The sequence below is a fragment of the Pollachius pollachius genome (assembly GCF_949987615.1).
Source record: "Pollachius pollachius genome assembly, chromosome: 5".
Classification (NCBI taxonomy): domain Eukaryota; kingdom Metazoa; phylum Chordata; class Actinopteri; order Gadiformes; family Gadidae; genus Pollachius; species Pollachius pollachius.
Window position 1 is genome coordinate 8,475,715 of NC_136938.1, and position 24,440 is coordinate 8,500,154.

A 24,440-nucleotide genomic window follows, 5' to 3' on the forward strand; every position below is an offset into this window, starting at 1 on the left:
GTAGCCTTATTAAGTGGCTTGACTGTACAGCAGAGAGCAGTAGTGAATGCCTCTGTTCTCGCTATATCCTTGAGATCTTCATGTCTCCTTCCTCCCTTTTAGAACTTCATGTCTCCTTCCTGCCTTTTAGATCTTCATGCCTCCTTCCTCCCTACTCGTGGCCTTGTATATTTTCATGTCTCCCTCCTCTACTACTAGCTCTGTGTGAAAGCTCTGCTTGAAGTTGTGTGTGAAGGTGTGATCAGTGGTGAAGCGGACCTTGTTGGCCCAGAGCAGGGTGGTTCCCGGCTGACAGAAGTGCTGCATGGTGAGCAGAAGCTCCGCCAGGACGTCATGGTGGTAGACGACGTCAGCTGCCAGCACGTAGTCGTAGTTTTGGAGCGACCGCGGGAAGAGGCGCTCCAGCTCGTTACCCCAGGAGAGAGCGGTGAACTCCGGCGTGTAGCGACAGCGCCCCCTGGTGTTACGCATCACGTTAGCTGTTAAATTCCCCAAGAGATCCGGCAGGTCTGTAGCTGTTACTGCAGCTCCTGAACACAGTGACATGAGGTCAGTACCTCTCCTAGAGACATGAGGTCAGTACCTCTCCTAGAGACATGAGGTCAGTGCCTCTCCTAGAGACATGAGGTCATTAAAGAAATTAGGTCAGTACTTCCACTAGAGTAAGAAGGTCACTAGAGACATGATTAGTTAGGTCACTACTTGGACAATGGACATGAGGACAATAGAAACATGAGATCCTTAGACATGAGTACAGTAGACATAAGTTCAGTGATATTGTGCATACACAATGACGGTAGCCTACTTAAAAGTATCCCAAAGTTGCCATGGGTCGTAAAATAGCCCGAAACACTTTTCTGTTTCATAACTCAGTGTTTGAATTCCCGCTCACTTGCTCTTTGGTTGGGTTTTGGAGCTAATGGGTAGCGGGTTAGGGGGAAAAATATAAAGGGGCGCACGGGTACGAAGGCCACAGGCCCATGGAATAGCTGCATCAATAGAAAACAAACTAGGCCGCAACATATTTTATTACGCTTTCTGCATCACCAATGATATATAAATCAATAATGCCCTGATATATAGTATCGCCAATTTACCTGCGTGCTTTTTAGTTGGCCAGTGATATAGCTATAAACTATCTTTACTATCGTTGATTTGTCTTATCGTATCAAATATTCATTTTCTACAACTATTTTTGCTACTATCAAAATGTTTCTACCATGTGGGAATATCTGGTCTTGTTATTCGGTAGTGGTGGATAGGTGGGTGTGGATCTGGTAGGTGATGGTGGTAGGTCTGGTAGGTAATGGTGGTAGGTCTGGTAGGTGATGGTGGTAGGTCTGGTAGGTGATGGTGGTAGGTCTGGATTGGTGGTCAGTCTTGGCAGATGGTGGTAGTGGGTCTGATCTGTGAACCCACCCAGCAGAGAGGCAACAATTGCCACCAGGCCGGTTCCAGCCCCCAGCTCCAGAACTCTCTTCCCAAGGAGTTCCGTCTCCAGCCGGTTGGAGTCCAGGTATGAACAGAGGGCCAGCGCCTACAGGACACACCAACCAGAGGGTGAGGTGGCGGCATGGGCCTTCTGGAAACCTCCAGTACCTGTTATGTCTGGTCTTGTCTCTGACCTTGTCTCTGACCTATGTTTGGTCATGTGACCAAACATAGCATTTGTTGGGTCATGTGACCAGGGTGACTTACCGCGGGCCACATCACTGACCCGTAGGAGTCGATGGATTCGTAGATGACGATGTCGTTGCCGGCGTAATGGTACACGTCTCTACCATTCCTGCACAAGAAGCTGGGAGCCCATGCTGGCTTCCGTTCCTGTCTCACTTCCTGTTCCCCTATGAGACGAAAATAACATCACTTTACCACTAAATCAAGAGAAGAACATCACTTTACCTCTAAATCAAGAGAAGAACATCACTTTACCTCTAAATCAAGAGAAGAACATCACTTTACCACTAAATCAAGAGAAGAACATCACTTTACCTTTAAATCAAGAGAAGAACATCTCTTTACCTCTGAATCAAGAGAAGAACATCACTTTAAGTCATATCAGCTACTAGTTTCAAGCTCTCACATTGTAAGTGTGGTGGAGACACTTCGCCTCTTGAATCACCATGTGTAGTTGTTTAAAGCAGGTTCCTCACCTGTAGGGTCACCAGAATCACAGACCCTGCCGGATTCCCTCCTCCTCTCTATCTCCTGACGATCATCCTCGTCATCTGTCTCCTCCTCTGATGAATCACTGCTCCTCTCCTTTCTCTCCTCTATGTCCTCCTCACCTCCATTGTCTCTTTCCTGCTCATCTGATCGTCTTCTCTCCCTCAGCGCATCTTTAATAACATGTTCTGGAGTTAGTCAAAGTTAGTTCTAGATCTACGGTGGATAGAAACTAGAAGTTTGTTTTAGATCTGTGGTGTATAGAAACAAGCTAACCCTAACTAGAATAATGTTTCAACATATGTGGAAGATAGAAACTAGAAGGTAGTTCTAGATATTTGGTGGTAGATAGAAAACAAATGTTCTAGAGGTGTGGCACTAGATAAAGCTTCCCCGACGTGATTTATTGAAACCTGGGTTCAACAGTGAGCATGTCTGTGAGGACCTTAGAGCTATAGCCGGCCCAGAATATCCAAGCAGGTCAGAGTTGAACTGTTTAGTGCTTTATCTATAACTATCTCAACTATCAGGCATATTCCTGCAGTGATGTAAGCACTGGAGATATGTGGTCTGCTCTCTTATCCTTAGGTAAATCCAGCAGTATTCTGAAAGAATTTGAGTCGTCTCACAGCTTGTAAAGTTGTTGTTACATTATAGAACTATGAAACTGTGTTTCTGACATGTCTACAACTGCAGAAGGCTCCTTTCATCTTAGGAAACACATTGAGGTTGTCAATAAATCCGCTGCTGGAAACATTTCAGACATTTTGTTACCTTGACGCTTGTTTCTTTCATCTTCATTATCCTCTTCCTCGTTCAACAGCAGGTAAGCCTTCCCCTTCTCAAAGTATGACGCAGACAAAGTTCCCATTTCTATGGACAGCATGATGGACAGAATGATTAGAGTACAGCTAACACATACATACTCTAAAAACGTTTCCATATAAATGGTGTACTGTGAAATGAGTGTTTATTTTAAAGGTGCTGTAGGTAAGAATCGAGAGTTAAGAGAGAGTCAAAAAGAGCGGAAAATAACAAGATTTGTAAACTGGACGAGCAAAAACACAACCCATTCCTCTCGGATCCCTTCCTCTCTATGTTTTTCTGCCAATGAGTAGTGCTGCATTTCAGGCAACTGTGGCCTGGTTCCCAGCATAAGCATGCATGGGTGACCCAATCGAAAGTTTCATGCCAAGTACAGGTGTGAATGCAGCCCGGTCGCAATGAGATCCGATCACTCAGACCAAATTTAGAAGTAGTCTGGGGAGCATATGGCCACGCTCTTTGAGCAGTTTGTAGACTGTGTCCTGTGCCACATTGAAGGACCGCCTACTCTACGATGTATGTTTATTTCCATTTAGAGCGGGGAAGTGATATCTAATCACAAGTGGTGAATCGAGAAGCATTCTAATAGCAGGTGTGAACTGTCTTACTAGGAGCATTCCACTTGGGATCGGATATTCAAGAACCATGTTAGTGCCAGGTGTCGCCAGATCTTGTGATTGACAGGATGGTTGCTGATGGACTCCCAAAACTAATCACTAAATAAATGCCCTTCGATTGGTCAAAGAGGCAGGCCCAGTCAACTAGAAACAAATATTCTCACATTTCACTAATAAATGATCGATGGCTACGCCATTTCACACAAATTACAAAAATAAATCTTACATTTTTCCTCTTAAATCGTACCTACAGCACCTTTAACCAGTTATTTTTCTAACTCTGAATGTGTTTTAGGCTGTCGGTCTATTTCCATTTGTTTACAGATCATCATCATCTCTAATATTGCAGCTAGCATTACGATGGTTGAAAGCACCTCTCCTGTTTCCCAGATAGCTGAAATTGCTTCGCAGTTAACCCTGACTGTTAAACAGATAACATCTCCTTAATTTCTCACAGCCTTTATTCTGAAGTCATGGTGGACTTCCATGTTTCACTCATGTTGCTCCTTCCAAAATCACAGATTATGGATGTGTTTATTTTACCTCTGCGTTGGTCTGATGAGAACGGCGCCTCTGTTGACCTCCACACACTAGGGAGGTGGTGCTCCTCTGTAGGCACTAGTAAGGTGGGGCTCCTCTGGACCTCCACACACTAGTGACGTGGTGATCCTCTGTCAATACTAGTGAGATGTGTCCCTCTGTAGAACTCACCACACTAGTGATCCTCTGCAGAACTCCACACACCAGGGGGTTGTTGTTTTTTGGGGTCTCTCTCATGGTTGGGGAAGTAGTTTATATGGGGGGGGATGTTTGGGGCCCAGCATCCCGGACCCTCCCATCATCACCCCAAGGACCTCAGCTAATTATAGATCAGCAACCAATAATATCAACACGGCAGCAGCCAATCAGCTCAACATTTCAGCATTCCGTATTGAGAGAGAGGGAGAGGGGGAGAGAGGGAGAAGTGTAGGGTTGTAGAGAGAGAGAGAGAGAGAGAGAGAGGAAGAAAGGGAGTGAGGGAGAGAAAATAACTCTAGATAGTGGGTCGTTCTGAAACATTTATCTAGGCGAAGTAAAACAATCTGAAGAGGAAGAGGACAAGTGAGGTCATGGGAAACTCAAGAGTTTAGAATACAATTGGTTTGGTTAAAAATAGAAACCTAAAACAAATTTGAACATTTCGATCCTCACCAATGTTGTCTTGGACTGTGAGCACACAGAAGCCACATGGCCTTGACGTGGTCCGCTTCATTAATCATCCGATTAAGATGGAGCCTCTTCGGCCACGCCAGCTCTTAAAAATACGACGGATCTCTTGAGCTTAGCCCTGCCGGATGCCTGGCACCTCGACCTGAGATGAGGTCAGGGTAACAGAGACCCCAGCAACATGCTACCCCTCCCCCTCTACCATATGAGGCCTCCGGTCTGACTGCCTCTGTCCTCTCACCTATCGACAGGCTGGCCCGACCCCTCTGGTGCACTGGTTGTCTGTCTGAGTGCGTGCTGACAGAACCAACTTAGGGGCGGCTGCAAGAGCATGGTGCAAATTCAAACACCTTGACGACCTTCTGGCCTCCCAATCTCTCCTCTTCCCTTTTTCTGCCTCCCTTTCTGCAGCTAAAATGTCCTCCTTTCAATCAAAAATGGAATCTTCCTCCTCCAATCCCAAATGTTGCTTTTAAATCTTCTCCGCCTTCCTCAATCCCCCCCCCCCCAGTCCACAAGCTCCCTATTCCCCATTGATTGTGATAACTACACATTCACGATAGAACGATAGATTACATGTGCACTTCATTTGCCCTCTCTTCTGTTGTCAATGGCTGTCCTATAGCCACCTCTCCATCTCCTTCTCTAACTTCCTTTCCACTCTCTTCTATTCCTGGTCACTGCTCACACCGCCTGACCGCCTGCTCTCTTGACCCTCTCCCCTGGCACCTTCTCCAGTCCATTTTTCCCGGCCTCTTTCCTCTCATCTCCAAAAACTATTGCCTGTGTGGTTAAAAATAGAAGCCAAAATAAAATTCAACATTTCAACCCTGTGACAGGGTTTTGGACTTTGAGAACACATAAACCACCTGGCCTTGATGTGGTTTGCCTCATTAATCTTCCGATTTAGATGGATAAACTGCCTGCCTGCCGCGTTCACGCCAGCTCTCAAAAATACAACAGATCTCTTGAGCTTAGCTTTGGTGGATGCCTGCCCCCCCCCCCCCGACCGAAGATGAGTCAGGGTAATAGAGATCCCAGCAACAAGCATCCCCCCCATACATGGATCCTGTGGTCTGGACTGCCCTCTGGTGCCTTGGTTGTCTGACTGAACCCCCTTACGGGCTTTTAAAGAGCATGGTGCAAATTCAAACACCCTGACGCAGTCTCTTCTCTACTCTTTTCCTGCCTCCCTACAGTGCTAGAGCAGCCTCCCCCACCTCTGTGATCATTCCGCTGGAACTCTCCGCCCTCCAAGAACTTGGAACGTCAGGCTCTGCACATCCTACCTCACGGATCACCGTTAAAGGGTAACCTGGAAAGAGTGTGTGTCTGATCCTTGTAGTCTGACGACTGGGTTCCGCAGGGATCTGTTCTGCTCTTTCTTCCTCTTCTCGCTGTACACCAAGTCACTTGGTTCTTTCCTTCACTCTTGTGGATTTTCGTACCATAGCTATGCAGGTGACACAAAGCTTATTCTTTATTTCTTATGATCTTAAACCCAAGTAGCAGCAAAAATCTCTGTGTAATCATCTCTCAGTGGAGGTCGACACACCACCTGAAGGTAATCTGGACAGGCTCTTCCTTCAAGGGAACGCATCTCTTATCCATGACCTCTCCATCCATCAATATCAATAACTGTTTAGTGCCGCTACTCAGACGGCAAGAGACCTGGGTCTGACACTGGATGACATTCCATCGCCTCCCACATCGTTGCGACTCGCCGCTCCTGCAGATCCATGCTGTAAAACATTGATTGATTGATTATTTGAATGACCACACAGCCATAGGCACAGCCAGCTCGTTGGTAAAGGTTCCAACATTACATTAGACATATAACATAGATATATACATACAGACAGACAGACACAATACATAATACATAAGGGACATGCTTAATCCTCAGCGTTCAGAGTTCAGGATGTTAACTGCAATGGATATGAAACTGTTTTTGAAGCGGGTTGTTTTGAAGGCAACTGTCCTGTTTGCCTCCCAGAGGGCAGTAGCTGGAAGGCAAGTGTGCAGGGTGAGTGGGATCAGTGATGATCTTGCGGGCTCTGCGAAGTGTCCGTTTGCAGAGTGATTCAAAGGGAGGGTAGGGTCGAGCCAGAGCTTATTTTGGATGCTCTGTTAATGATGCGCTGTAATTTCCTCCGGGAGTTTCCGTCGTGACTGCCGAACCTGTGATGGATGAGGTGAGAATGCTTTCGACGATGGCTGTATAATAGCGGAGCAGGAGATGAGACCTCACTCTGAACTTCTTGAGCTGACTGAGATGAAAAAGTCTTCGCTGGGCTTTTTTATAGATATGGTCTGCGTTTATATTCCATTTGAGGTTGTTGCTGATGTGGGTTCCAAGGAGTTTGAATGTGTCAGTGATGGAGATGGATTTGCCTTTAATGAGCACAGGAGTCTTGGGGGATGGCTGGCATCTTGGGTCGACGTTGAGTTCTTGAGTTGAGTAAGAGATCATGGTCTGTGCACCAGGTCACTGCTTGGTTGATCTGTGCACGGTATTCAGTTTCTTGGTCGTTGGTGATGAGTCCGATAATGGTTGAATCGTCCGGGGAGTTGTACAGGTTGACAGAGCTGTGATGGGATGTGAGCTGGTTTGTGTAAAGGGAGAATAGCCAGGGTGAGAGCACACAGCCTTGGGGTGTGCCTGTACTGAGGGACAGAGGGGGACCATCAGGAAGATCCGTCCGGCCACCCAGTTTTTGGTCCAGGCTCTTGACAACTAGTGTCCTGACTACTGCAACTCACTTCTAGCTGGTCTGCCTGCATGTGCCATTCATCATCTGCAGCTCAATGCAGCAGACCGGCTGACCTTTAACCTTACCAAAGTTGTCCCACGGTTCACGACTCACCACCCTGCACTGGCAACCTGTGGCTGCTCAGATCAAGTCACTGGCACTTGCCTCCCATGCTGTGAATTGCTCCGGCCCATCTACATCCAGGACATGGTCAAACCATACGACCCGGCCCATCTGCTTCTCCCTCACTACGTGTTGACACCAGCAGCCCCTCAACTAAACATTGATTGCTTGCTGCCCTGGCTCCCCAACGGTGTAACGAGTTCCCCACTGAGATCTGTGAGGCTGAAAACCATCCAAACCAAACCATCTTCCACCGCAAGCTTAAAGCTCTTGTGTTAGGACCACCACAACGTGGCCCATATCTACATTTTGTTTCTTAATGTAGCCCTTAAATGTACTGTGATGTAATACCTGATTAAACAGAATCTAAACTAAAATAAAACCAGAATCATTTGGTAGTGAGTATGATTTCGGCTTTTAATCACACACAAGTGCACAGACAGATGCACGCACGCACACACCCACACATATATAAATAAAGTAAATAAAGGTGAAAATCAAGATTAACAGTAGGGCTATGGTGTTACAGTAGAAGTTGCACTGTAGGCTTGGATCCTACAGCAGTGGTCCTTCAGTAGGGCTATGGTGTTCAGTCGGCTATGTGTTCCAACAGTGGGCTAGGGTCCTACAGCACAGGTGTAGAGGCCAGGGTCCACCGGTAGGCTATGGTTTCCAGCCTCGGTACAGCTTGATGTTGAGGCTGGGCAGGTCGTACAGCAGCTCCATGCTGAAGCGCTGCTGGAAGCGTTCTACAAAGCGGTTCTCTTTGTCCATGCGGAAGCGCATGGCCCACAGGACCTGCGTCCCCGGCTGGCAGAGGTGCTCAAGGGTGTCCAGGAGCTCCTGGAGGAAGGGGTGGTGGTAGACCACGTCAGCCGCCAGCACATAGTCGTAGTGGTGGGTCGATCGAGGGAACCGCTCCTCCAACTGCTGGCCCCAGGACAGCTCCGTCACCTCGAGTAGGAGAGATAATCGGACGCTTAGAGATGGTTCATGTATTTGTTTGCGATACGGTAGATAATGTTTCTGTTAGGTGTGGATAATTGCGCTGTTAAAGTGTCAAAGCGTTTTATTTGTCATTTGCAAAGTACAACACAGGGTTATTCTGAACTGGGAAATTCCTTATGACCAGGGACAAATATGTTGACATTTTCAAGAAGACATCACATTTAGCATAATAAAAGAAATTCTAAATTAAAAAAAGTTGATAAATATATATAAAATACATATAAATAAAATAAAACACACTATATATATAAGGTGGAGGTGTGCAGATGGTTATGTACATTAAAATGTAGGGAATGTACATTGAATGTAAAAGTGACCAGAGCTTGTGAAGCAGTGTTAGTGTGTTCAATATGATCAACAGGGTTAGGGTTGCAGGTTGAGAAGCCTGATTGCCTGGGGGAAGAAGTGTCAGTCTGGAAGTCTGTGCCCGAGTGCTCCGGTAAAGTCTACCCAACAGCAGCAATGCGAAGCAGATAACAGTCCATAGCATGCGTGGCTTAAGCCTGTTATGATTTCCCGTGGTTTTCCTAAGGCGAGGCCTTGCCCGGAGGGGAGAAGGCAACCGTTGTTGTGCTCCTCTGTCTTCACCAGCCCTGGGAGGGACTTAGGATCGGCTGCTGCTGTACCAGGCAGTAATGCAGCAAGAGAGGCTGCTCTCTATGGAGCATCTGTAAAAGTCGGTGAGGATTATCATATAATATATATAATAATACTTATTATATATAATAATATATCTGTCAGAGATGATGATGCGATCATCTCTGATGATATGTGTTAGAGATGCAGTATATATATTATAGAGATACAGTAGATAATATATCTGTCAGAGATGATGATGTGATCATCTCTGATGATATGTGTTAGAGATGCAGTATATATATTATAGAGATACAGTAGATAATATATCTGTCAGAGATGATGATGTGATCATCTCTGATGATATGTGTTGGAGATGCATTATATATTAGAGATACAGTAGATAATATATCTGTTAGAGATGGATTATATAATTGATCAATTAGAGATATTGTTGATAATATACAGTGGGGCAAAAAAGTATTTAGTCAGCCACCAATTGTGCAAGTTCTCCCACTTAAAAAGACGAGAGAGGCCTGTAATTTTCATCATAGGTAAACCTCAGCTATGAGAGACAAAATGAAAAAAAAAATCCAGAAAATCACATTGTCTGATTTTTTAAGAATTTATTTGCAAATGATGGTGGAAAATAAGTATTTGGTCACCTACAAACCAGCAAGATTTCTGGCTGTCACAGACCTGTAACTTCTTCTTTAAGAGGCTCCTCTGTCCTCCACTTGTTACCTGTATTAATGGCACCTGTTTGAACTCCTTATCAGTATAAAAGACACCTGTCCATAACCTCAAACAGTCACACTCCAAACTCCACTATGACCAAGACCAAAGAGCTGTCAAAGGACACCAGAAACACAATTGTAGACCTGCACCAGGCTGGGAAGTCTGAATCTGCAATAGGTAAGCAGCTTGGTGTGAAGAAATCAACTGTGGGAGCAATTATTAGGAAATGGAATGCATACAAGACCACTGATAATCTCCCTCGATCTGGGGCTCCACGCAAGATCTCACCCTGTGGGGTCAAAATGATCACAAGAACGGTGAACAAAAATCCCAGAACCACACGGGGGGAACCTAGTGAATGACCTCCAGAGAGCTGGGACCAAAGTAACAAAGGCTACCATCACTAACACACTACGCCGCCAGGGACTCAAATCCTGCAGTGCCAGACGTGTCCCCCTGCTAAAGCCAGTGCATGTCCGGGCCTGTTTGAAGTTTGCTAGAGAGCATTTGGATGATCCAGAACAGGATTGGGAGAATGTCATAGGGTCAGATGAAACCAAAATAGAACTTTTTGGTAAAAACTCAACTTGTCGTGTTTGGAGGAGAAAGAATGCTGAGTTGCATCCAAAGAACACCATACCTACAGTGAAGCATGGGGGTGGAAACATCATGCTTTGGGGCTGTTTTTCTGCCAAGGGACCAGGACGTCTGATCCGTGTGACGGAAAGAATGAATGGGGCCATGTATCGTGAGATTTTGAGTGAAAACCTCCTTCCATCAGCAAGGGCACTGAAGATGAAACGTGGCTGGGTCTTTCAGCATGACAATGACCCCAAACACACCGCCCGGGGCAACTAAGGAGTGGCTTCGTAAAAAGCATTTCAATGTCCTGGAGTGGCCTAGCCAGTCTCCAGATCTCAACCCCATAGAAAATCTTTGGAGGGAGTTGTAAGTCTGTGTTGCCCAGCGAAGGCCCAAAAACATCACTGCTCTAGAGGAGATCTGCATGGAGGAATGGGCCAAAATACCAGCAGCAGTGTGTGAAAACCTTGTAAAGACTTACAGAAAACGTTTGACCTCTGTCATTGCCAACAAAGGGCATGTAACAAAGTATTGAGATGACCTTTTGTTATTGACCAAATACTTATTTTCCACCATAATTTGCAAATAAATTCTTTAAAAATCAGACAATGTGATTTTCTAGATTTTTTTTTTTCATTTTGTCTCTCATAGCTGAGGTATACCTATGATGAAAATTACAGGCCTCTCTCTTCTTTTTAAGTGGGAGAACTTGCACAATTGGAGGCTGACTAAATACTTTTTTGCCCCACTGTATCTAGATATAGCTCATATAAAATACAGTAAATCATACATATGTTGAAGATACAGTAGATAATAGTTCGGGTTGAAATGGATAATAGTTATTTTGAAGGTAGATACTTTTAGAGATTACAGTAGATAATATATCTGTTGAATATACATTAGATAGATAACGGTTGGAATTACAGTAGATCATATATCTGTCAGATAGATAATAAATATTAGAGAAACAGTAGAGGAGATACAGGAAATACTGTATATATTAGAGATACAGATAATACATCTGTCAGAGATACAGTACATCATATACATATATATGAGATACAGTAGATTATAAATCGATCACATGTGCAGTATATTATATATATGTTGGGGATACAGTAGATAATTTATCTGTAAGAGATACAGTACATAATATATCTGTTAGAGATAGATAATATATATATTAGAGATACAGTACATAATATATATTTTGGAGATTCAGGAGATAATATATCCTTGGGAGATAAATAGTATATGTTAGGGTCACAGTACATAATATAAATGTTAGTGATACAAATACATATCTATGAGATACAGTAGAATCTGATAATATACTTTATAGAGAAACAGTACATAATATATATGTTAGAGATAGATCATATATATCTATTATCAATACAGTAGATAATATATCCTTTAGAGATAGATAATATATCCATTATAGATAATATATCGATTAGAGATACAGGAGCTAATAATGTATATTAGAGATAAAGCTAATAATTTGGAAGAGATACAGTAGATAATATGTGTTAGAGATATAATACATATTTTACAGATATATAACATATATGTTGGCGATACAGGCAATATTATATAAGATACAGTAGACTACTTATCTTTAAGAGATACAGTATATCATATGTTAGAGATACAGTGGATAATATATGTGTTAGAAAGTTAAAACAAGTATATCATATGTTAGAGATACAGTGGATAATATATGTGTTAGAAAGTTAATAATACAAGCCGGTTAGAGATGGATCATAAGTATGTCAGAGGTAGATCCTTTATCCTACGGAAGAGGATTTGGTTCCTAGTGTAACTGACCACTGGTGTGTATCTGCAGTGGTCCTTAGTGTTGCGCTGGACATTGTAGGCAAGGTTTGCCAAAATCTCGGGGAGGTCAGTGGAGGTGACCTTGGCCCCTAAGAGAAGAGGTCAGGGGTTATTATTGTATATTATATTATCTATAAAATATACATTCAAGGACATCATACAATGTAGGATAACATAATATAATACACACGTGGACAAAATTGTTGGTACCCCTCTGTTAATGAAAGAAAAACCCACAATGGTCACTGAAATAACTTGAAACTGACAAAAGTAATAATAAATAAAGATTTACTGAAAATTAACCAATGAAAATCAGACATTGCTTTTGAATTGTGGTTCGACAGAATCATTTTAAAAAACAAACTAATTAAACAGGCCTGGACAAAAATGATGGTACCCTTAACTTAATATTTTGTTGCACAACCTTTTGAGGCAATCACTGCAATCAAACGATTTTTGTAACTGTCAATGAGACTTTTGAACCTGTCAACAGGTATTTTGGCCCACTCTCCATTAGCAAACTGCTCCAGTTGTCTCAGGTTTGAAGGGTGCCTTCTCCAGATGGCATGTTTCAGCTCCTTCCACAGATGTTCAATAGGATTTAGATCAGGGCTCATAGAAGGCCACTTCAGAATAGTCCAATGTCTTGCTCTTAGCCATTCTTGGGTGTTTTTAGCTGTGTGTTTTGGGTCATTATCTTGTTGGAGGACCCATGACCTGCAACTGAGACCAAGCTTTCTGACACTAGGCAGCACATTTCTCTCCAGAATGCCTTGATAGTCTTGAGATTTCATTGTGCCCTGCACAGATTCAAGACACCCTGTGCCAGATGCAGCAAAGCAGCCCCAGAACATAACTGAGCCTCCTCCATGTTTCACAGTAGGGACAGTGTTCTTTTCTTGGTATGCTTCATTTTTGCGTCTGTGAACATAGAGCTGATGTGCCTTGCCAAAAAGCTCCAGTTTTGTCTCATCTGTCCATAGGACATTCTCCCAGAAGCTTTGTGGCTTGTCAATATGCATTTTGGCAAATTCCACTCTCGCTTTTTTATTATTTGCTTTCAACAGTGGTGTCCTCCTTGGTCGTCTCCCATGAAGTCCACTTTGGCTCAAACAACGACGGATGGTGCGATCTGACACTGATGTACCTTGACCTTGGAGTTCACCTTTAATTTCTTTGGAGGTTGTTCTGGGCTCTTTGGTTACCATTCTTATTATCCGTCTCTTCATTTTGTCATCAATTTTCCTCCTGCGGCCACGTCCAGGGAGGTTGGCTACAGTCCCATCGACCTTAAACTTTTGAATTATATGTGCAACTGACGTCACAGGAACATCAAGCTGCTTGGAGATGGTCTTATAGCCTTTACCTTTTACATGCTTGTCTATAATTTTCTTTCTAATCTCCTGAGACAACTCTCTCCTTCGCTTCCTGTGGTCCATGTTCAGTGTGGTACACACCATGTCACCAAACAGCACAGTGACTACTTTTCACCCTTTAAATAGGCAGACTGACTGACTACAAGTTTGAAGACACCTGTGATGCTAATTAGAGGACACACATTAGTTTCCCTATGGTCAAATTATTTTCAATCTTTTCTAGGGGTACCATAATTTTTGTCCAGGCCTGTTTCATTAGTTTGTTTTTTAAAATGATTCTGTTGAACCACAATTCAAAAGCAATGTCTGATTTTCAGTGGCTAATTTTCAGTAAATTTTTATTTATTATTACTTTTGTCAGTTTCAAGTTATTTCAGTGACCATTGTGGGTTTTTCTTTCATTAACAGAGGGGTACCAACAATTTTGTCCACGTGTGTATATACCTAGCAGACTGGAGACGATAGTGGCCAAGCCAGTTCCTGCTCCTAGCTCCATCACGTTTTTATCCACCATGTTGTACTTGTCAAGGTTGTTCTCCAGGAAGTGACTCAATACAATCGCCTGATGACAACAGGAAGGGAGGACAATGGGTTCAGACACAACCATCCAGATGTAACTAGTTCCAAATATAAATTGGTCAAGATTGAACTAGGTCTAGACATAATTTGATCCAGATGTAACTTGGTCAAGATGTAACAAGGTGTAGAGGTAACTTTGTCCAGATGTTACTAGGTCAAGACGTAACTGGGTCCAGATGTAACTGGGTATCGACCTTACTCGGTCAAGATGTAACTAGGTATTGATGTTACTCTGTCCAGATGTAACTAGGTATTGACGTTACTTGGTCAAAATGTAACTAGGTATTGACGTTAATAGGTCAAGAGATAACTAGGTCCAGTTGTAATTTGATCCAGATGTAACTGGGTATTGACGTTACTTGGTCAAGATGTAACTAAGTATTGACGTTACTAGGTCCAGTTGTAACTAGGTATTGACCAGTTAATAACTAGTTACAACTGGTATCGTCCGGTTGTCCTACCGAGGGCCAGAGCACAGCTCCATACAGGTCGGTGGATTCCTTGATGCGGATCTGCTTGCCAGCGAAGGAGTATCCCTCCCAGACCTGGTTCAAGATTATGGAGGGCCGAGAGTGGTGGGCCATGATGGAGGCAGCCAGCTCTGCATCAGCTGCTACGGCTATACCATCAGCTCCTCCATCACCTTCACCTGTGACAACACAACTGTCAGCTACATCCTCACCTACACCCTCAGGTACTCCATCAGCTACACCAGCCACAGACCATCCATCAGCTACACCAGCCACAGCCCATCCATCAGCTACACCAGCCACAGCACATCCATCAGCTACACCCTAAAGTATACCAACAAGCACTCCATCAAGTACAACTGTTACAACACAACCATCAATAATTAGTCACCTAATTAGTTAGGGTTACGTTTGTGGGCGTGCTTTTACACATGCACGCACGCACGCACGCACGCACACACGCGCACACACACACACACACACACACACACACATATGCATGTTCACACAAAAGCTACTTAATTTTTGCTGGATGGCTAGTTAGGGGCTAGTTAGCCAGAGGGCAAGTAAGGTTAGCTAGCCTGAAGGTTTGTTAGCTAAAGGGCTAGTTATAGCCGGTGGCTACTAAGCTAGATGGCTAGTTGGCTAAAGGACTAGTGAACTAGAGGGCTAATTGAATAGGGAGATAGCTAGCTGGCTTTCTAGTAAGCTTGAGGGCTTTCTGTGTATTTATGTGTTTGACACATAAACCCCTGCACCAGTGACTTGTTAATAAATCAGGGGTTAAAAGTTACTCTTTAGTAAATAATACCAGTATTGGCAGCGGGCTAGGGTACTCACTCTGTGTGTCTAGGGCTGAGCAGCTCTCCATGTTGAAGTGAAGCCAGACCCACCAGGACGCTGCTTATAGCTGTACGCTAATAGATATTTACAGCCATGTCCCACAGCTCCACTCTCAAACACAGTACATCCTAACCCTAGACACACAGTACACCCTAATCCCACACACACACACACACACACACACACACACACACACACACACACACACACACACACACACACACACACACACACACACACACACACACACACACACCCACACCCTTTACCCCCCCCATCTGAACAGACAGCAACAGCTGTCAGTGATCTCCCTCGACCTCACATTTCTCAGGGTGTTTGTGTCATGTTGATTATTAAAAGTTATAAATGAGTTGCAAAATTGGCCAAAATAAGACGAATAAATGTATGCAAAGCATTGAAATCATTATCAATCATTTACAGAGCACAAAATTTGATTATGCAAAATTGATTCAGCTTTTTTTTATTCAATACAAAAATATGTCATTACAAATACAGACATAACAGAAAAACATTATCTGGCTATCTCTGTATATTGGTAGTTAATGGCCAATATGGTAGATGAATAGTTAGCTCGAGGGCTAAAGAGCTAGGTAGCGCCAGCTTGCTAACTCAGTCAGCGTCTCGAATATCTTTGATTAACTTCCAACAACAACAACTCTCGAGGATTCATTTTATAACCTCCCCCTCCTTCCCCCCCGGCCCCTCCCCCTCCTACCCCCCCTGCTCCGCCCCCCCCTGCTGCCCTCAAACACCGACTTGGCCGTTACCATGGTAACATCCCGCCCCCCGTCACTGCTGTTGTCAGAACCGCTGCTCTCCTCCTCCCGCTCCTCCCCCCGCAGGAGAGAGGAGCAGGCCGGCTCCTCCGCCCCCTTGGGAGGCGTGGGGAGGACCTCCTCCTCCCTCCTCTTCCTCGGAGAACTGAGAGGAGCTCCTTCTCCCCTAACCTCTGCCCCCAGGAAGCCACCTCCTCCTCCTCCTCCTCCCCCTACCCCTACGGACACCTCCTTCCTCCCCTCCGCTGGCTTGGCCTGTTTACATTTGGAAGGAGAGAGGGACTCCTCCTCCCGCTCCTTCCTCTTCATGCAGGTGACCGCCCTGCGGAGCCTAGTGCTGAGCACCTCCTTCTGCTCCTGCTGCTCCTGGCGGAAGAAGGAGTCGATTCGCGGCTGGCTCTGGGAGAGAGGGAGCGAGGGAGACACATTCACTACATTTATACACTTACACTTGTATATAGATTTTACCACCAGGTGGGATGTAGATAGCCATTACAAGCCGTTTCTAAAGTTAACATCAAGTGAGATTAGAGTCGTGAGACAGGAGGGGGCGTGGCTACAGTATGACCAGAGGGGGGCGTGGCTACAGTATGACCAGAGGGGGGCGTGGCTACAGTATGACAGGAGGGGGAGTGTCTACCTGCTGGCTGTTCAGCTGTTTGATGACTGGCTGTAGAGCCTCGTCTGTCTTCTTATTGGTCCAGCCAAACCGACTCTGGCAGAATCTGTCCTACCGTTAAAGATGCGTCGTGCTTGATTTGGCGAGATGTGAAGTGAATCCTCAACAAAATGGTGGGCTGCATATTATTAGAAGGTGGTGGTGTCCACCCAAACTGTAAGAAACAAGGAAATGCACAGTCTCTCAAAGGTCTTTGGTCCCTTCTCCTACCTCCCCCCGCCCCCTTAAACGCACCATCCTACATTAGCTCAATGAATAAATATAGCGTAAAGCCTACTGAATCTGTGACATGGTTTTCTGCGATCCGGTAAGCAACAGCCGGCAGTACATTTTTCTGTGTACTTTTTACATGATCTACAAGAGGTTAGAATATGCCCTTTTTGCAACTTCTTCTTCATCCTCTCATAGTGGACTTCGGGAAAACTGGACGGTGCAGTGTCGTTTTTAGGTTCAAAGGGGTATTATGGGATGGTATGGGCTGGAGCTTAATGCTAACTAACGTAGTATTTCTGCCACACAACACAGACGTCTGACGTGAAGTCAAAACTTTTATCCCTCACATTCAGTTGATAATTGCAGTAAATTTTGAATGTTTAAAGGTAATATTCTTATCGGTGGACACACATTTAAAGCCACAACAAGAACATACAAAGTAAACCAGCAGTCCCACACTTCCACCAATAATTCCACTCATGAAGGATACTCTTTGATCTGCTCCAGATGAGGGCGTCCCCAGCTGAAGGCGCTCTCTGATTGGTCGACGGTGGGGTGCAGGTAGGCCTGCGCTATGAGCGGATTGGGGAAGCCGGGCGTCAGCTGGAGGGACCGCAGCTTCTTCTTCACCTTGGAGTCTCGCGGGTCCGACGCCTTCCTCTGCTTGGCCGCAGACCACCATGTGCTGCCGATGACACGTTACAGGGAGTAGAGTTAAGTAACCATTCAGGTTTCACTCAAAGATAATGTCCCTGTGGTGTGTTAATGGACCCAAAATGATGGGAAGATGGGTTCTAGGTGATAAGATCCTGAAGTTATCCATTAAGGTTTGGTCGAACCCACCTGAGCTGAGTGAGGGGCTCCAGATTGGGTCCAGGGAACTCGTTCAGGATCTCCATACCGGTGACGTAGCCCACCCCCGGGATCCCGTCGGTGTAGTCGCTGCCCAGAAGGTACGCCATGTTGATCAGCTTGCTGCGGTCCAGACCTGAAAACACAAATAATAAGAACCTAAATGATTGGTAATGGTGCTCACTTATGTTGGTTGGTTCTACTAACCTAGTTTGTGAACTGACCTAGTTAGTAGTACTAACCTAGCTTGCTATGCAGGTCAGTGAATTTGTAGTCAGTACAAAGCTAGTTAGTAGTACTAACCTAGCTGGTTATGCCGGTCAGTTAATTTGTAGCTAGTACTAACCTAGATAGTAGTAGTAACCTAGCAGGCTATACAGGTCAGTGTACTGGTAGTTAGCAGTACCAACCTAGCTGGTTGTGCAGGTCAGTGTACTGGTAGTTAGTACTAACCTAGTTAGTAGTGCTAACCCAGCTGGTTGTGCAGGTCAGTGTACTGGTAGTTAGCAGTACTAACCTAGCTGGTTGTGCAGGTCAGTGTACTGGTAGTTAGTACTAACCGAGTTAGTAGTGCTAACCCAGCTGGTTGTGCAGGTCAGTGTACTGGTAGTGAGTACTAACCTAGCTGGTTGTGCAGGTCAGTGTACTGGTAGTTAGCAGTACTAACCCAGCTGGTTGTGCAGGTCAGTGTACTGGTAGTGAGCACTAACCTAGCTTGTTGTGCAGGTCAGTGTACTGGTAGTTAGCAGTACTAACCCAGCTGGTTGTGCAGGTCAGTGTACTGGTAGTGAGCACTAACCTAGCTTGTTGTGCAGGTCAGTGTACTGGTAGTTAGCAGTACTAACCCAGCTGGTTGTGCAGGTCAGTGTACTGGTAGTTAGCAGTACTAACCCAGCTGGTTGTGCAGGTCAGTGTACTGGTAGTGCTCTATGTATTTGCTCTGGCTGAAGAAGTTCCTGTAGACGTGTCTCCCTCCAAACAGCCAGACGTCTGAGTCGTCTGTGATGGTCCCGTGGGTCAGCTCCCGGCGGTCCAGACACGCACACTGGGCCTCCGCCTCCGACGGCGCCACCATGTACGGCACGCCAAACATACGCAGCAGCTCCTGTTACCATGACAACCCTCATGAGGATTCAGAACTTGCCCCGACTCTGACCCCTTTTAAAACAAGACTGAACACTTGCTTTAGCATTCTGCTAAATCTTAAATACATTAAACTTTTTTTTTTACTTACTTACTATTTTCTTTTACATATCTATTTTCTTTTATTACTTCAATTAAGTGTATGTTTGCTTAAAATTTCTGCTTAATCTTAAACTTATCCATCTTATTTTATGATTTCATTTTATTTTATATATTAAGATGTTTCTATTTGAAGTACTTTGAGTCTGCCTCGTGCATGAAAGCGCTGTATAAATAAAGTTGTATTGCCTTGCCAGGCTGGTCAGACGTCGTATCTGTGATGGTCAAAGCAGACCTGTGTGTCTGTGTGTGTGTGTCTGTGCATGTGTGTGTACCTTGCCTTTCTGTACTGGGGGGGGGGGGGGGGGGGGGGGGGGGGGGGGGGGGGGGGTATGAGTGTGTGTGTGATTGTGTTCGCATACCTCAGGGGGAATCTGTGTGTGTGTGTGTGTGTGTGTGTGTGTGTGTGTGTGTGTGTGTGTGTGTGACGTCGCCCCTGACCTGGCTCTCCAGGCACATCTGTCCACTGACGCTGGCCGCCGTCCTCTCCTGCTTGTCCTTCTGCTGTCTCAGGCTGGCCTGCTCCTCCTCCAGACAGCTCTCTAGCGCCTCCAGCTCTGCCTGCAGGACAACAATCGTTGCGGCATACTTATCAACATAGCTGTGTCTGTACAGACTACATAGTTGGGTCCGTACACACACAGCTATGTAGACGACCAAATCAAAGCGTCACATCGGGCTACGGCCACTACGTGGTGTTCAGGATGCCCAGATCAACGGGTCCAGCACACTGTGTATTGGACCAGCCAGGACCGGTGTACCGCCATTGGTCCACTATATCATGAGGATGAAGGGTTGTGTCTCCTCTCACCACTGCTCAAACTTTGTATGACTGAAGTTCGAGAGCCTCTCAACTTGTATTTCGTTAACCAGGATCTACAACATCTTGGTTACCAGTGATACCACCCTTACCATGTCAACACCGTCCCACGCCTTGGTAACCTCCTCCTCCTCCTCGTCCTTCTGCGGTACCGCCTCCTTCTGCTGTACCTCCTCCTTCTGCTGTACCTCCTCCTTCTGCTGTACCTCCTCCTTCTGCTCTACCTCCTCCTTCTGCTGTACCTCCTCCTTCTGCTGTACCTCCTCCTTCTGGTCCTCATCATTCTGGATGCCTGGGCTGGCCGAATAGGCCGGAGGCGGTTCCCCTGTTTCTGTGACATCATCATCCTCTTCCTGTTTCGGCTCCTCCTCATCAGACACCTGGATGAAGCTATCTGGTGAAGATACAATACGATGAACACTCGGCATTAATCTAATAACATAGTGAACACTCAACAGTACTCTAATAACATAGTGAACACTCAACAGTACTCTAATAACATAGTGAACACTCAACAGTACTGACTACATAGTGAACACTCGGCTGTACTAAGACGACATGATGCACGTGTCCTTACAAGACTAACTTACCTTCTGAATCGCTCCCATCATCCATCACACCTTCATCCTCCTCCTCCTCCTCCTCCTCCTCCTCCACCAACACCACATCTCCCTCCTCCCCCTCCTTATCCTCGTTTATCTTGATGGGTTCTGGAAGCTTCTCTCCCGGCTTCGACCGGTCCGACGTCACCTCTACAGTCCTCCTCCCTCCCTGTTTGTTCTCCCTGGGCACCTCCTCTCTAATCACCTCCTCCACCTCCTCCTCTTCTGAACTGCTGCCCAGCCAACCACCTGATAGGACAACCCCACGGCTTTTCTGACTGGTTGGAATAGTCATACCGGGCCGGCTATTCGATGTTGCGCTGCTGTCGAGCTGTGGTGGTGAAGCAGTGGGGAGTTTTGGTGGTGGTGGTGGTGGTGGTGTTGGCGTGTGGAGCTGTACTGGTGGCGGAGTTAGGGTGGGGAACTGGGGTGGTGATGAAGTGGGGAGCTCCAGCGGTGGTGGTGTTGGTGGTAGGGTGGGGAGATGACCTGCCTCCTCCCCCTCCCCAGCCAGGGCTTGTTGGATGGCCAGAGCTGTGCGTGGGGAGACGCTCCTACTTCTCCTCCTCCCCGCTGACTGCTCCTGCTCCTCCTCTGAGCCGCTCTCCATGGCCGCCTGGATGGCCTGCAGTGTGCGAGGGGAGGGGGGGAGGAGGTTGGGTGTGGGGGCCGAAGAGGAAGACGAGGCTTGCTTCTCTTCCTCCTCCTCCTCCTCCTCCTCCTCGCAGACGGTGCTCCACAGCGGCTGGGGTCTGCCCGCCCGGGGTCTCCGGACCCCTGACAGCGGGCCCCCCGACCAGGGAAGGGCTGCAGGCTGGTTCTCAGGGACCTTTGCCTTCTTCTGGCCGCCTGGAGCCCAGAGGACACACAGGGTCAAAAGCAGGGTCTGGTCTGGGCTAGCTTGGGTTAGGGTCTGGTCTGGGCTAGTCTGTCTGGGTTAGGGCCTAGTGTGGGCGGAGTCTGTGCACCTAATGAGGATGTAGACGGCAGAGTAAGTAGTGGGCGGAGTCTGTCGCGGGCGGAGTCTGCAGTGGGCGGAGTCTGTAGCTTTAATGAGGATGTAGTGGGCGGAGTCGGTAGTGGGCGGAGACTGTACCTTTAATGAGGATGTAGTGAGTAGCGTCCTCAGAGAGCAATCTGCGTGTCTCTATGGTTTGGCTCTGGTTGGAATGGTCCTGGTCTCCATAGAGCTGTGGCCCCGCCCCTGCGCTGTTATGGTTCATCTCTCGCTCCACCTCCACCAGACGATGGTTCAGATGTTTCCTCTGCAAGAGACCTTCCAGCTGGTACTGAGAGAAGTCTCCAGAACACTGGAAACACGCAGTTACACACCATGTTAAACACCATGTAGCACATCATGTGACGTACCCTGTAACACACCATGTTGCTTTCCATGTGTAATACCACACCGTGTGTGTGTGTGTGTGTGTGTGTGTGTGTGTGTGTGTGTGTGTGTGTGTGTGTGTGTGTGTGTGTGTGTGTGTGTGTGTGTGTGTGTGTGTGTGTGTGTTTTAACCTCAGGGGGGGGCTGGTACATGGTTCTGCGTCTCTTGCTAAACTCCTTCATGTCTTTGAGGATCTGGTGTCTGACCTCCAGAGGAAGATCGCTGAACTCCTCACTGTTTATATCGACTGAGTTAGGATCACCGTACACCTCTCCCTAACATGTGCACACAAACACATCGCACACCACAGTTAAGGTTAATGATAGACTTGATACATGTGATGGTTAAGGTTAAGGGTTAGGGTTAAGGATAAGGGTGTCAAGGGTTGACCTGTTACAGGTGATGGTTAAGATTCAGGGTTCAGGGTTAGGGTTAAGGGTTAAGGGCAGACCTGATACATGTGATGGCTGTCCGTTTTATGATCTCCAGATCTCTTTTCATCTTCTGCTGCTTCTTCTTCTTCTTCTTCTCCAGAGCTGCAGAGACAAGAGACCCGAGTTAACTTATATGACATACACACAAGCACGCACGCACACATGCACACACACACACACACACACACACACATGTTGATTTATACACACACACCTGTTCTCCTTATCGACAACTGGTAGAGCGGGCAGAATGTAGATGTCCTCCTCATCTTTCCTCACATTTGACAGACTCAGGACTGGCTCTTCACTAGAGAGAAAGAGACACCCATACAGTGAGATAGATATACAGTGAGCGAGAAAGAGAAAAAGGGAGACAGAGATAGAGCGAGACAGACACAGACAGAGAGAGAGCGAGAGATAGACCTTTGTTCTCCTAGAACAGCCTGAATGGCTCTGCGTTTGAGGAACGTCTTGAGGAGTTTCTCGTTGGTTTGTTTAGACTCTCTGGTCAGCTCCTCCCTCCTCTGTCTCCTTACAGCCTAGGACGATAGAAAATAACAAACACACACACCCAGTACAAAGCCTAGAACGTTAGGACATCACAACACACGTGTACCCTCTCGGTCGCATCACACAAACCCTGTACACAGGACATTCGATTTACATGCTGCGATAGCTATATGCTGTAGCTTCATTCTGTATGTCGTAGCTACATGCTACCACCAGACATACCAGAGTCTGCCTCTTGAGCAGCGGAGCATCCCCGTCGAACACAAACACGGGCCGGACGCGGAAGTAGAGCAGCTTGCAGACCCGGTGGAACAGAGTGAGGAGGTGAGCGTTCTGAACACTGCTCCCATCTCGAGCTCGCACGCCCTTCACAGCCTGGTTCAGCCAGATACTGATGTCTGGACCACTGGTTAAGGTTACAACTTAAACACATACACACACCTCACTACTTAAAGACCTCTCTGTACTGTCCCTGTTTTATACTGTAATGCCGTTATAATGAGTTACTATTGCACTACTAAAAGACACCGCTTCTGTACCTGATTACTGTATTTACTGTAATGCTATAATAATTGACAATTGAATAGTTGACTATTGCACTACTGCACTAGTTTCGAACCGCAAAATATAACAATCTGTATATCATCATTTTTATTATATATTGAATGTTCACACACACACACACACACACACACACACACACACACACACACACACACACACACACACACACACACACACACACACACACACACACACACACACACACACACACACGCGCACACACACACACACACACACACACACACACACACACACACACACACACAAAGGATACCAACAGCCAGGATCTTTCCCTCCAGGCTCTCCGGGTTGATTGGTCTGCCTGAACTCTCCAGTAACTTCCACAGTCCGTGGACTCCCATGATCTACCTGCAAATGTTATATAGTTATAGAAATATATAATTATATCTATTTATAGAATTGAAAGAACACACAACCAACAGAGAACGTACAGCGGTGCAGCTAGATGTTGGTCCGCAGTGTTTACAATATTTCCGTTCCGTGCGTGTTGTGAGGTCGGGGACATTTTACGGTTACACTGCCAACAGCCCCGTGTTCTCAGATCAGATGACTAACCTCCTGTCCCTTTCAGGGAGGCTGTTGGTTCCGAACGGACTCTGATCCTGGATCCTCCGACGGAA

The 24,440-nt window shown here is 46.0% G+C and overlaps 3 protein-coding genes across 3 annotated transcripts; all 3 read right to left on the minus strand.

The window, feature by feature from the left end:
• Positions 1 to 126: 126 nt before the first annotated feature.
• Positions 127 to 3,037, minus strand: LOC307075473 (protein-lysine methyltransferase METTL21C-like; the record flags this gene model as incomplete). Its single annotated transcript, XM_079736074.1, has 5 exons — positions 127 to 530; positions 1,420 to 1,537; positions 1,699 to 1,844; positions 2,154 to 2,354; positions 2,941 to 3,037. 5 exons carry the CDS (start codon positions 3,035 to 3,037, stop codon positions 127 to 129), a joined length of 966 nt encoding a protein of 321 aa, XP_079592200.1.
• Positions 3,038 to 8,353: 5,316 nt separating this feature from the next.
• On the minus strand, positions 8,354 to 15,729 carry LOC307076382 (protein-lysine methyltransferase METTL21E-like; the record flags this gene model as incomplete). The annotated part of the gene is made up of 5 exons (XM_079737369.1): positions 8,354 to 8,644; positions 12,425 to 12,522; positions 14,254 to 14,371; positions 14,850 to 15,094; positions 15,699 to 15,729. The coding sequence occupies 5 exons, from the start codon at positions 15,727 to 15,729 to the stop codon at positions 8,354 to 8,356; spliced, it is 783 nt and encodes a 260-aa protein (XP_079593495.1).
• A 664-nt stretch (positions 15,730 to 16,393) lies between these two features.
• On the minus strand, positions 16,394 to 24,289 carry ercc5 (excision repair cross-complementation group 5; the record flags this gene model as incomplete). The annotated part of the gene is made up of 16 exons (XM_079737138.1): positions 24,252 to 24,289; positions 24,074 to 24,168; positions 23,458 to 23,633; positions 23,149 to 23,264; positions 22,940 to 23,032; positions 22,743 to 22,827; positions 22,423 to 22,566; positions 22,003 to 22,216; positions 20,895 to 21,755; positions 20,397 to 20,698; positions 19,926 to 20,045; positions 19,134 to 19,347; positions 18,234 to 18,378; positions 17,881 to 18,075; positions 17,139 to 17,223; positions 16,394 to 16,897 (listed from the first exon to the last, which is right to left on the minus strand). Exons 2-16 carry the CDS (start codon positions 24,159 to 24,161, stop codon positions 16,394 to 16,396), a joined length of 3,342 nt encoding a protein of 1,113 aa, XP_079593264.1. The 5' UTR covers positions 24,162 to 24,168; positions 24,252 to 24,289.
• Between the last annotated feature and the right edge of the window lie 151 nt (positions 24,290 to 24,440).